This window comes from Vigna angularis, chromosome 10, assembly GCF_016808095.1.
Source record: "Vigna angularis cultivar LongXiaoDou No.4 chromosome 10, ASM1680809v1, whole genome shotgun sequence".
In the NCBI taxonomy this organism is placed as follows: domain Eukaryota; kingdom Viridiplantae; phylum Streptophyta; class Magnoliopsida; order Fabales; family Fabaceae; genus Vigna; species Vigna angularis.
Window position 1 is genome coordinate 11,776,356 of NC_068979.1, and position 12,544 is coordinate 11,788,899.

A 12,544-nucleotide genomic window follows, 5' to 3' on the forward strand; every position below is an offset into this window, starting at 1 on the left:
ATTTTAATATTTTACATATTTATTGAATTACATGACTCTACTATTAATAATAAAATTTAAATAAATTAAAATAAAAATAATATTAAGATACACATGACATAAATATTCATGAATAAGAAAACATAAAAGCAAATTATTGTTTTTAGAAAAACAAAGTAATTAATCAATAATAAATATAAGAGAATAAGCTTAGTTTAAAGATTCAAATTTGGAGTAAATGTGTAATCAAATAAAATAGAGTTATAACTTGAAAGATTAAAATATGATATGTTTACCTTTTGTGAGTTACGCGTATTACCTAGTCCTATCTTATCATTGACGTGCATGGATTGAAAATTGAAAATGGATTGAAAGTTATGTGAAACGTCAATTTTTCCCATATTTTTTCTTACATACTAGGGACTCGCATGCTTCCTGCATTTTCATTTTGGATACTTGTTTCTCAATACTCAAAGAGTACTTGGTCCATGTAAGAACTATGCAACATAATTAAGAGTCCAATATAGTTGAATTGTGGGATTATTAAAGACAAATTGCAAGATTGATTACATATACGTACCTATCTCCTTCATGTGAACACTACATCTGGTACCGGGACCCAGTGGAATAATGTTCAAGTCAACCCATCTTAAATAAATAGAAGGGATCTTTATCAGTGAACTTGCAACTTGCAACTTACACTTCATTCGACCCAGACAGTTAAAACCACTTGCATCACGCGTTCCTATATAAGGTCTCAGTCTCCTTGGCACTTGATGAGACACAAACCAACGCCACGATACATTCTGGTATCTTGTTTAACTCTTCTTGCTCGCAAATAATGGCGACGAACAATAGAAATTATTGTGCGAGGGTTGAACGAAGGGCACTTGAAGCCCCCAAAAATTTGATGCAGGCAATACTGATATTAGCAGAAGCCATAATGTTGTTTTTTTACACCGAGAGATGCCACATCTTCAACTTGCACAGAGCCATCGCTCATGCAGTGTTGGACAAGGTGCTTCCCTAGTTCTTACCTATTATCAATTTATGTTGGGGTTCTTTAAAAAGTTTCTTCTTGTTGAAAGAGGTTTTGCTTATTTTTATGTAGGGTAAGAAAACGATTGAAAGTGAATGCCGAGAAAGAAGTGATTGTGCAGAAGTGAAAGGCCGTCAAATTTTAGAGGAGTTATATGAGTTGAAGAGATTGTTGAGATGTGCCATGCTTTTCGGCAGCCGAAAACGCGTTTTGCAATTTCGATTTGCTGGTGGATTCGATAAGGAGGATGTCCTCTACAGGAAGAGAACATCTAGGGTACGTTCATTAATTAGTACTATAATATTGTTGATGAATTTTGGTTTGGCCATTTAAACTGAAAATGAATTTTGAATGTCAGATTCTGAAGCCCGCTTTCATGGTTATACGTGATAAAGAATCAAAATGTTTACTCGTGTTCATCCGTGGAACGCATAGCATAAAAGACACTCTCACAGATGCACTGTGTGCTCCTGTCTCTTTCAATCACAACATGGTTTCAGGACATGCACACCGTGGTATGGATTCTGCAGCTTCTTGGATTAAAAAAAAATGCATTCATGTACTACTTGAAGCTCTTCATCAATACCCCCACTTCAAAATCAAGGTATTTATTAATGTTACTTACTATTTTTTCATAATAATAATAATAATATTTCCATCTATCATATATATAGATTGTGGGACACTCCTTAGGTGGTGGTACTGCTGCACTGTTGACTCTTAAGCTTAGAGAAATTCAACAGTTTTCTTCAACAACTTGTGTCACATTTGGCCCAGGTATACACACTTCTTTAATTAACACATGTTCGGTTGAGTAACTAATTTGTATGGTTATGTATTAGAATTAAAATAATTACATGATCTTTTGCAACAAGACGTTAAGAGTTTCATAATTGTAACTTTTGCAGCTGCCTGTATGACATGGGAGTTGGCTGAGTTCGGAAAACCCTTTATCATTTCCATTGTAAATGGTTCTGACATAGTGCCAACACTGTCGGCTTCTTCTGTTCATGATTTCATTGCTGAGGTAACAACCTACAATATTAATTGTCACTTGTTAATTTCTCGTGATGATATGTCATAGAAAATGTTTCATTCTTTGCACAATCGTAAGCTTTTGTGATTAGGTATTGATCGAATAATTTGCAGGGTCGGAATAAGGGTAAAATATCTACTGCCAAAGCCATTGCAAAACTTGCAGTAAACTGTTGCACCGAGGTAGCTTCAAGCTCCCTTCTTTATAATATTTATTTAAAATTGAAATCTCAGACTGTGTTCTATAGGTATTCACTAGACACTAACGAGAGTTTACAATTAATTGATTCGGTGATCTTATTAATTATCTTATACAACACTGATCCTTCTCTGTGCCTAAAGGTTGTGAAGAAGCATAAACACTCCTTTTTACCGTGGTCCCAACGTGAGAACATTAACACATTGTCAGATAACTTGGGTGAAGCTTCTGGGTCATCTGGGACAAGTTTTGAACCTTTTTTAACTGAAGAGCTCTTACTCATAGAATCTATTGATGATGATGAATATGATTCTTCCAGTGAACGATCTGACAATGATGACGATGAAGAGAAATTGTTGAATCAAATGGGGAATCTTGAATTAGGAAAATGTACTAAGGAGAAAGATATCACTGAAGATAGTGTTAGTCAAGATACAACATCAGCTAGGCGACGCCTTTATCCACCAGGCAGGATCATCCATATGGTCACTTCACAGATCTCTGAAAATTCGAACTCAAACCACAGTGATGCTGATGACAAACATGTCTGCTTATATCAAACGCCTACACAGCTGTATGGAAAACTCAGATTTTCAAGAGGGATGATACTGGATCATCCCACGAAAAAGTATCTGAAGAAGTTGCAACAATTAATCAATAAACTAGAGAAAGAGTGATTCAAATATCGTGGAGCATGAACCAATTATTAAAAAGTAAATGAAAAAGTAATTGGTACTAATTTGCTCACGGAGCCTTAGAATTAAAACTAGTGCTCTTGATTCTAATCCTCAATTTTTGTTTTTATGAGCATATATTAGAATTGTTATTGTTGAATATGTTGGTAACATATTGTAAGAGTTTTTTAGGAGTTTCTTATATAGAAGAACTCTTTGAATGTTAATTTCTGCTAAAGAATAAGAGTTGTATTTGTGTGTTTGAGCTCTTTTTGTAGGGCCATCCAATAAAGTTTTCATGTTAATAACATGTTTTCTTTTCTTTTATGCTCTCTCAAAAAATAAAAATTGGTAGATTCTTTTTTAAGGATTTGTGAGTTGAGAGAAACCATAATATATACAAAATCAAACAAGTTGTCTTTGTTTTTTTTTTTTTTTTTATGGTAAGGAGAGTTAGACACGATTCAATAATGTCAAGAAAATGATGATAGAAATCGGAATACAAAACATGTCTGGAAGAGAGAAAATTTCAGTCATGTTAATCATCGCAAATACTAGTTATGGAATTTTCTTATAAAAAAAATAGCATAAAAGACTACTACTTGTCACTACAGTATTTTTTTTAATCAGAAAAATAACAAATATATTATATGTAAGGGTATAACACCGCACGAATATTTAACAACTGGTGAAATGTTGTAAATGAAAAAAAAAATGTCTAAAATATATATGTACTAATCTTAAGACCAGAATTAATTGACTTTCTTTTCACCACTTTCGACATAGAGAGGAAAACTTGAAACACAAAATATATATATAATAAGAAGTTAAACAATGTGGAATTTCAAAACTGACATTCGGTCAATCAAACAATAAAAGAAAGTAAAATAATGACAAGATTTGGGAAGAACAAGCTATAGAAATTTAACATTTGAAGCTCCACCAATTAGTAACAATGTCAGAATGGACAGAATGTATAAACTTTTAAGCGTTGAGAGTTCGCTTTTGTTAAAACTTGTTTTTTTTAAGTGCGTTAATTTATTTCAATTTATTTTAATTTATTAGTTGCTACACTTTAGTAGCAAGTCTCGTTCTTATCCACCGTTTCTGAAAACTGCTACTGCTACGTGGTTTCTGAAAACTGTTATTGCTACGTGGATGCTTTCAATTTTATCATTATAAATGTATCTGAAATATATTGAATAAAATATCCTTTTCCAGAATTAAGGAATTCTCCACCGTCTTCCTTCTTCATCTTCTCGTTGCCTCTTTTTTTTTTTCTATTAATCCAACAAATTGGTATGAGAGCATTTTTTTCTTAAGGGACCTGTAGAATGGAAGGAGAGTCAACTTCCTTTCCAGTAACACTTCCCATCTTTAATAGGGAAGACTATGATATGTGGGCTGTAAAAATGCAGTCCTATCTAGAGGGACTGAATTTATGGGAAGCTGTGGAAGATGATTACACTGCTCAACCGCTGCTAGAGAACCCTACCTTGGCTCAAATCAAAAATCACAAGGAACAAAAAAACAAAGAAGACAAAGGCAAAGTCATCCTTGTTTTATGGTGTTACAAAATTGATCTTCACCAGAATCATGACTCTTAAATCACCAAAAAAAATTTGGGATTTTTTGAAGGAAGAATATGAAGGAGATGACAGAATAAAAAGCATGCAAGTGTTGAACCTAAGGAGGGAATTTGAGATGCAAAGGATGAAAGAGTCAGAGACAATCAAGGAGTACTCAAACACGTTATTAGGCATTGCCAACAAAATAAAGTTGTTAGGCAGTGACTTTGCAGACTCCAGAATCGTCGAGAAAATCCTTGTGACAGTTCCAGAAAGGTATGAAGCGTCTATTGCCTCATTGGAAAACACAAAGAATCTGTCCAAGATTACTTTGGCGGAAGTGTTACATGCTTTGCAGGCCGAAGAGCAACGGAGGCTTATGAGGCAAGAACATGTGGTTGAAGATGCTTTACCAGTAAAGCATCAAGTTGCTGCAACCAGTAAGAAGAAAAGCTTCAAGAAATTCCATCCAACAAGCAGCGAAGATATTACAAACAAAGGCAAGGATAAAAAGAAAAATTATCCACCTTGTAAGCATTGCGGAAAAATGGGACATCCACCATTTAGATGTTGGAAAAGACCAGACGCGAAGTGCAGTAAATGCAATCAGCTTGGCCATGAAGCTGTCATTTGTAGAAGCAAACTTCAACAGCATAAAGCCAATGCCCAAGTTGTTGAGCAAGACGAAGAAGATCACATTTTTACTGCAGCATGTTTTTCAGCAAGGGGCAACTCAGAATGCTGGCTGGTTGACAGTGGGTGTACCAACCATATGACATATGACAAAACTCTATTCAAGGACTTGAAGCCCACTAAAGTCTCGAAAGTCAGAATAGGAAATGGTAGCTATATTTCTGCAAAAGGAAAAGGAACCATAGTAATTTCAACGAGCACAGGTACAATAACAATCTCAAATGTTCTTTATGTACCTGACATTGATCAAAATTTGCTAAGTGTAGGTTAGTTGATGGAAAAGGGATTTAAAGTGTCCTTTGAACATCAACATTGCCTTATTTATGACATTGCTGATCGGGAAATTCTAAAAATTAAAATGAGAGGTAAAAGCTTCTCATTTGATCCAACAGAGGAGGAGCAGACAGCCTATTACACTCAGTTCAGTCCTACAGAACTCTGGCATAAGAGACTTGGTCATTGTCACCTTGAAAGAATGTTAAAAATAAAGAAGAATGACATGTCAACAGGTGTACCAATATTTTCTGATAATTTTCCAAATTGTAATGCTTGTCAATTTGGTAAACAAAACAGGAAGACATTTCCCAAATCAGCTTGGAGAGCCTCTCAAAAGTTGCAACTAATTCACACTGATGTAGCAGGACCCCAAAGAACACCATCACTACAAGGTAGTCTTTACTTTGTTCTGTTCATAGATGATTTTACAAGAATGTGCTGGATATTTTTCTTGAAATTCAAGCATGAAGTGGCTGGAGTATTTATGAAATTCAAGAAAATGGTAGAAACTCAAAGTGGCTACAAGATTCAATTTATAAGGTCAGACAATGGTAAGGAATATACATCAACCAAATTCAATCAATTCTGTGAAGAAGCTGGGATTGAGCATCAATTAACAACTCCTTACACTCCTCAACAAAATGGGGTTAGTGAAAGGAGAAACAGATCGATAATGGAGATGGCTAGATGCATGTTACATGAGAAGGAGCTACCTAAAACATTTTGGGCAGAAGCTGCTAATACAGCAGTTTACTTGCAAAACCGGCTTCCAACTAAAGCCTTGAAAGACAAAACTCCATTTGAAGCCTGGTATGAATATAAGCCTTCTCTAACCTTTCTTAAAGTATTTGGTTGTGTTTGTTTTGCACATGTTCCTCAGGTTAAGCGTGATAAACTTGACAAAAAGGCAATTCCGGGCATCTTTGTGGGATACAGTACAATTTCGAAAGCCTACAAAGTTTATCATCCTCAAACCGGAAAGATGACTATCACTAGAGATGTGCATTTCAATGAAGGGCAGCAATGGGAATGGAATAATTCACAAAGCACAACTGAATCCTTTCACAATATACAAGATGATCATCCTGGAGAGCAAACCACAGAGTTGTTGCAGAATGAATTGGAAGATGAACCTCCAATTAGGGGCACAAGGCTATTGACTGATATCTATCAAAGATGTAATGTAGCCATTTGTGAACCTGCTAGTTGTCAGGAAGCACTACAACTCCCAAAATGGAAAATTGCAATGGAGGAGGAAATGTCTATGATACAGAAAAACAAAACGTGGGAACTAGTTGACAGGCCTAAAAACAGAAAAGTCATTGGAGTCAAATGGGTTTTCAGAACAAAGCTTAATGCAGATTGCACAATCAACAAATACAAGGCTAGACTAGTCGTTAAAGGGTATGAGCAAATTTTTGGTGTTGATTATTCTGACACTTTTGCTCCTGTGTCTAGATTAGATACGATCAGATTGGTGCTAACTGTAGCTGCGCAAAAGGGCTGGAAAATATTCCAATTAGATGTCAAATCAGCCTTCTTAAATGGAGTTCTAGAAGAAGAAATATATGTGGAGCAACCGGAGGGATTTGTGAAGCATGGTGAAGAAGATAAAGTTTATCTACTTAAAAAGGCCCTAAAAACAAGCACCAAGGGCCTGGTACAGTAGGATAAATGATCACCTATTAGCTTATCTGAGTCCACTCTTTATGTGAAACATAAGGGAAATAACCTTCTCATAGTTTCTCTCTATGTTGATGATCTTTTGGTGACAGGAGATGACACAAAGCTAGTTGAGGAGTTTAAGCAAGAAATGATGCAAGCCTTTGAAATGACGGATCTTGGTCTCATGTCCTATTTTCTTGGACTTGAGATCAAACAAAGTGAGGATGAAGTCTTTATTTGCCAAAGAAAATATGCAAAAGAAATATTGAAGAAATTTCAAATGGAGGAGTGCAAAGCAATTAGCACACCGATGAATCAAAGGGAAAAGTTCACAAAGGAAGATGGAACTGATAAAGTTGATGAAAGATACTTTAGGAGCTTGATTGGATGTCTAATGTATCTCACTGCAACAAGGCCAGACATTCTATTTGCTGTAAGTCTCTTATCTCGGTTTATGCATTGTGCTAGTGAAATGCATTTAAGATCAGCAAAAAGAATACTGAGATATATAAAAGGCACTGTTGATTATGGTGTTAAATTTAAGAAGTGTAAAGAATTCATGCTGTATGGATTTTCTGATAGTGATTGGGCTGGATCCATTGATGATATGAAAAGTACTTCAGGATATTGTTTTAGCCTAGGCTCAGGTTTTTTCTCATGGTGTACAAAGAAGCAAGAGATTGTAGCACAATCCACTGCAGAGGCTGAATTCATAGCAGCAACAGCAGCTGTAAATCAAGTTTTATGGCTGAAGAAGATTTTATGTGATTTACATATTCAGCAGAAGAATAAAACTGAAGTTTATATTGACAATCAGGCAGCAATTGCAATTGCAAATAATCCCGTGTGTCATGGAAAAACTAAACATTTCAACATCAAGCTCTATTTTTTGAGGGAGATGCAGCAAAATGGAGAAGTAAACTTAGTTTACTACAAATTTGAAGATCAATTGGCTGACATGTTTACAAAGCCACTTCCAATCAACAAATTTGAATTCTTAAGAGAAAAGATTGGAATTTGCAGTTCAAAAAACAAGGAGGAGTGTTAAAACTTGTTTTTTTGTAACTGCCTTAATTTATTTCAATTTATTTTAATTTATTAGTTGCTACACTTTAGGAGCAAGTCTCGTTCTTATCGACCGTTTCTGGAAACTGCTACTGCTACGTGGTTTCTAAAAACTGCTATTGCTACGTGGATGCTTTCAATTTTATCATTATAAATGTATCTGAAATATATTGAATAAAATATCCTTTTCCAGAATTAAGGAATTCTCCACCGTCTTCCTTCTTCGTTTCGTTGCCTCTTTTTTCTTCTATTAATCCAACAGCTTTCTTAAAAACCAAATTTTTAGCGATGAACAGAACCGCTGGAAAATTTGGAAAACCCATTCAGTTATTTCTCGTACGGGAAGAACATAAGTGTCATGAATTTCACCAGCCAACAAACTTACACATAAAAGTGTCAGAATAAGACTTATTACAGCTGCAACACACTCAACAAACATAAAAAAAAAACTAATTTAGCTTCTTGAACCTTTCACATCCATTTTTTGGCTTATCATGCACCATAATGGGACTTCTCTTTCTCTAGTTGATTGATTAATTGTTGTAGCACCTTCAGATACCTCTTTGTTTTATGATCAACTGTCATCCTTATTGAAAGTCGGAGTTTTCCATACATCTCTCTGGGCGTTTCATACAAGACGACACGTTTCTCATCAGCATCATCAGAATTTTCAGAGGAAGGTACAGGGACAAGATGCAAGATCCTTCCTGATGGATAAAGATGATGTTTAGCAGGCTTCTCTGATGTTGCCTCTGTACTACCTGCTCTTTCTTCAATACGAACACCCTCATATTTCATTTCTGCTTCTGTGATACCTTTTTTTCTGGCTGCTTCTTTTTCCTTGCCACCATTAATCTTAGGATTATCATTCTGTTCCTCCAGTTGAAGCTCCTTCAAATATTGATTCATTTCATCGTTAGCAGTGTTGTGAGTCGCCGAACTTATTTGCTCCTCTTCTTCATCCACGCCATCATTATCAGATTCTTCACTGGTGGATTTAGATCCGTCGTCCTCATCACTCGTAAACTCGGAGATTATTAACTCTTCACTCGCTTCATAACTTTTGTCTAATGGTTCAGAGGCTTCAGCCATGTTTGCTGATTTAGAACTTGTCAATGCAGCAGTTTTCTCTCGTCGTGTCCAGCTTATCAGTGAGCGAGTTCTTTGTTTACTACTCATCACAACCTTTAGGTATAAAGAAGGATCTCCATGTAAGATAATTATTATATAAGAAATCAGTATACAAAAATTGTATATGTTAAGATCAATAGATCAAATATGGTTTCTTCGTATGCAATAATTAAGTAATTTGTTTTAATGTAAAGTTTTTCTGTTTCTTAATGTAACTACATAATGATCATAACCATAAATCATAAAGAAGGTACCTCAGTGCCACGGGATACTGCACGATCCGCAATGGCTTTTGCAAATGGTACGCGAGATCCAATTGCGTTGTAAGCAGAAGTAATTAACTTTTTACGCTTAATCCTAACCTGTGTATCATGGAATCTGTATTATTAATTATGGAGTGACATAATAAAAGCCAACTTGATCTGATCAAATAACCAGCCATTAACGTAAAATATTGACAACAAATAAAAAAAAAAAAAACACATTTGCCAAAACCATGTAATGTTTAAAGAACTAATTTGAGCACCTCGTGAATGAAATCATGGACAGAAGAAGCTGACAACGTGGGCACCAGGTCATCACTATTCACAATGGAAGTGATAAAGGGCTTCCCAAATTCCGCCATTTCCATTGACATACAGGCAGCTGCATCAAAAATTATATTTGTGAAACAACAGAAAAATCAACTAATTAATTAATTAAGAATCATAGATAAAAGACAGAAAAACTTATGTACGTGATATTTAATGTTGAAATATTATCCATCTCTTTATAATTACTTCTTTTGTATCTTTAACACTCATATATTCTATCTGGTTAAACTAAAGATCGTGAGATGATTCAACTTTCACGAAAACCTATTGAAAATTTAACTCAATCAAGACCAAATAAAACTTTAAAGAAGTCATATAGTCACATGCCTGATCCAAAGGTGACACAAGTGCACGAAGCGAATTGTTTAATTTCTCTAAGCATGTATGTCAATAATGCAGCAGTACCACCACCAAGTGAGTGCCCAACAATCTATTAAATAAAGATTAGGTTCAGTTGCATGTTTAAATAAAAACAATATATATAATTTTAGTTTATATAAAGTAAAACATTTATATAGAAATATGGGTATTGGATGAAAAAGGAATTGTTATCAGTGGGTGAACATTATAATCAATGTTCTTCCAAAAAACCTAAGAGACTGATATACCTTGACTTGGAAATCGGGGTAATGACGAAGTTCATCCAGAAGTTTAGGAGTGCAGTGCTTTTTGATCCAACGAGCCGAACCAACCATACCACGGTGCCCATGTCCTGAAATCACGTTTTTCCTCTTCGGCTCACCATCACTGCAAAGGAAATGATTGAAGGAAACGGGAGCACCGATCACATCTGTCAAACAGTCTTTTACTTCCTGAGTTCCACGGATGAACACAAACAAACATTTTGATTCTTTATCACGTATCACTGTGAAAGCAGGCTTCAGAATCTGCCAAAAAAATAACTGTTAGGTAAACTGGCATTTGATATATTTGCTTCCTCTTCATTTTTAAAAATGGAAAGAGTAGAGAACTAAAGTAAAAAATTTTAAAAAGTATATACCCGAGCTCTTCTCTTCCTTAGGACAACATCTTCCTTGACGAATCCAGCAGCAAATAGAAAGGAACGAAAGCGTCTATTGCTGAAAAGCATGGTGCGTGTCAAGCATTTTTTGAGGTCATACAATTCCTTTAATAATTCGGGGTCTGTGAGTTGCACACAATCATCTCTTTCGTTACATTCGATTGCAAGTGTTTTCTTACCCTGTAAGAACCCAGTAAGGACATTAACTGATGAAGAAAAGTTGAAAGAAGGGAATGTTGGAAACGGATGTACCTTTTCCATTATACCATGGATGATGGCTCTAGGTAAGTCGAAGAGGTCGGTGAGGTCCCATTTGCCGAGTGTCTCTGCATAACCGAACCTAATGGCTTCTGCTAAGGTGAAGACCATGTCCATGGATGTTTTGGGAGCCTCAGCTGGCCTTTTTTCAAGCTTCCCCGCAGCCTTCTTAATCGCCCTGGACAGTATCATTTTTTCTACTGGAATGCAAACGAGAAGAAAGTTCGGCAAAAGGGAACTAGAGAAACAACTAAGACTTCAGTGGCTTGGAGTCTAATGTGAGAAGGACTGTGAGCTTATATAAGACATGACAAGGTAAGAATAATGATAGAATGAATACATTTATTTTTATTTTACATATATTATAAAAAGTAAAATAGTTATAAAAAAAATATTTTTTATATTATTTTAAAAAAAAATGTTAAAAAAATAAGAAAAAGTATGATCATATAAATCTTAAAAAAATTTATGTCAAATTATCTTATTTCCCTCCCGTGAACAGCTACGATTCTAGCATGGTATTTTACTATACAATGCAGGCTATTTAGCTAGTTAGATTTGGTGTGGTCTGGATTGAAAAGAAAGAATTTTAATCTGACCAAATGATGTGATTTTGGATAGAATTTTATGATTTTATTTGAAAAAAAAAGTATTGTTATATTTGATTTATTTTTAGCACAACAAAAAATAATTTTATTATTAATTTAATTTTATTTAAATAATGTTCTTTTTTTTTTTAATTTAAATTTTTAAATATATTTTTTTAAATAAATCATTTTTTTTTAAAATATTACTTTTTTCTTTTTCATAAATATAAATATAATAATTAATTACTAAACATGTAAATTATCTTATTTATTAAAAACTAAATATGTTGATATTTATTTCTTTTTTTAAAGATTTTTTTTTAATTTTTTTAAAATTAAAATATAACAATAAAAAATACGTTACGGAAAAATTTATTAAATAATAAAATCATAAAATTGAACGCTTAATATCATTAAAAGTTAAAATCATATATTATTATAGTCTAAGAATAATAAATATGAATAAAAAAATTTAAATCAACTTAAAAATATAAAATCATTCAAGTTATATATATAGAGTGGAACTGATGTTGTCACCCTAATAAGAGAAATGAATGACTGTACAGAAAATTAATATGAAAAATTAATGATGGTATAGAAAAATCAAAAGACTCCTAAATCAAAAGTGTGAAAAGGACCAAAGAACTTCAAAAGCATGGGGTTAAAACTTTGATTTGAATTCAATTTTTTTTAATACTAGTTATTAAAAATAATACATTTTTAATTAATTTGGCGATATATAAATATTTAAAACGATATTA

General features: G+C 34.0%; 2 protein-coding genes across 2 annotated transcripts; one reads left to right on the top strand and one right to left on the bottom strand.

Moving 5' to 3' along the window:
* Window positions 1-820: 820 nt before the first annotated feature.
* LOC108334862 (uncharacterized) lies at window positions 821-2,929 on the top strand. The gene is made up of 7 exons (XM_017570792.1): window positions 821-997; window positions 1,091-1,294; window positions 1,377-1,622; window positions 1,693-1,795; window positions 1,927-2,045; window positions 2,168-2,236; window positions 2,396-2,929. The coding sequence occupies exons 1-7, from the start codon at window positions 821-823 to the stop codon at window positions 2,927-2,929; spliced, it is 1,452 nt and encodes a 483-aa protein (XP_017426281.1).
* Window positions 2,930-8,460: 5,531 nt separating this feature from the next.
* Window positions 8,461-11,452, bottom strand: LOC108334863 (uncharacterized). Its single transcript, XM_017570793.2, has 7 exons — window positions 11,191-11,452; window positions 10,918-11,118; window positions 10,526-10,804; window positions 10,245-10,347; window positions 9,851-9,969; window positions 9,579-9,686; window positions 8,461-9,378 (listed from the first exon to the last, which is right to left on the bottom strand). Exons 1-7 carry the CDS (start codon window positions 11,386-11,388, stop codon window positions 8,686-8,688), a joined length of 1,701 nt encoding a protein of 566 aa, XP_017426282.1. The 5' UTR covers window positions 11,389-11,452; the 3' UTR covers window positions 8,461-8,685.
* Window positions 11,453-12,544: the final 1,092 nt, after the last annotated feature.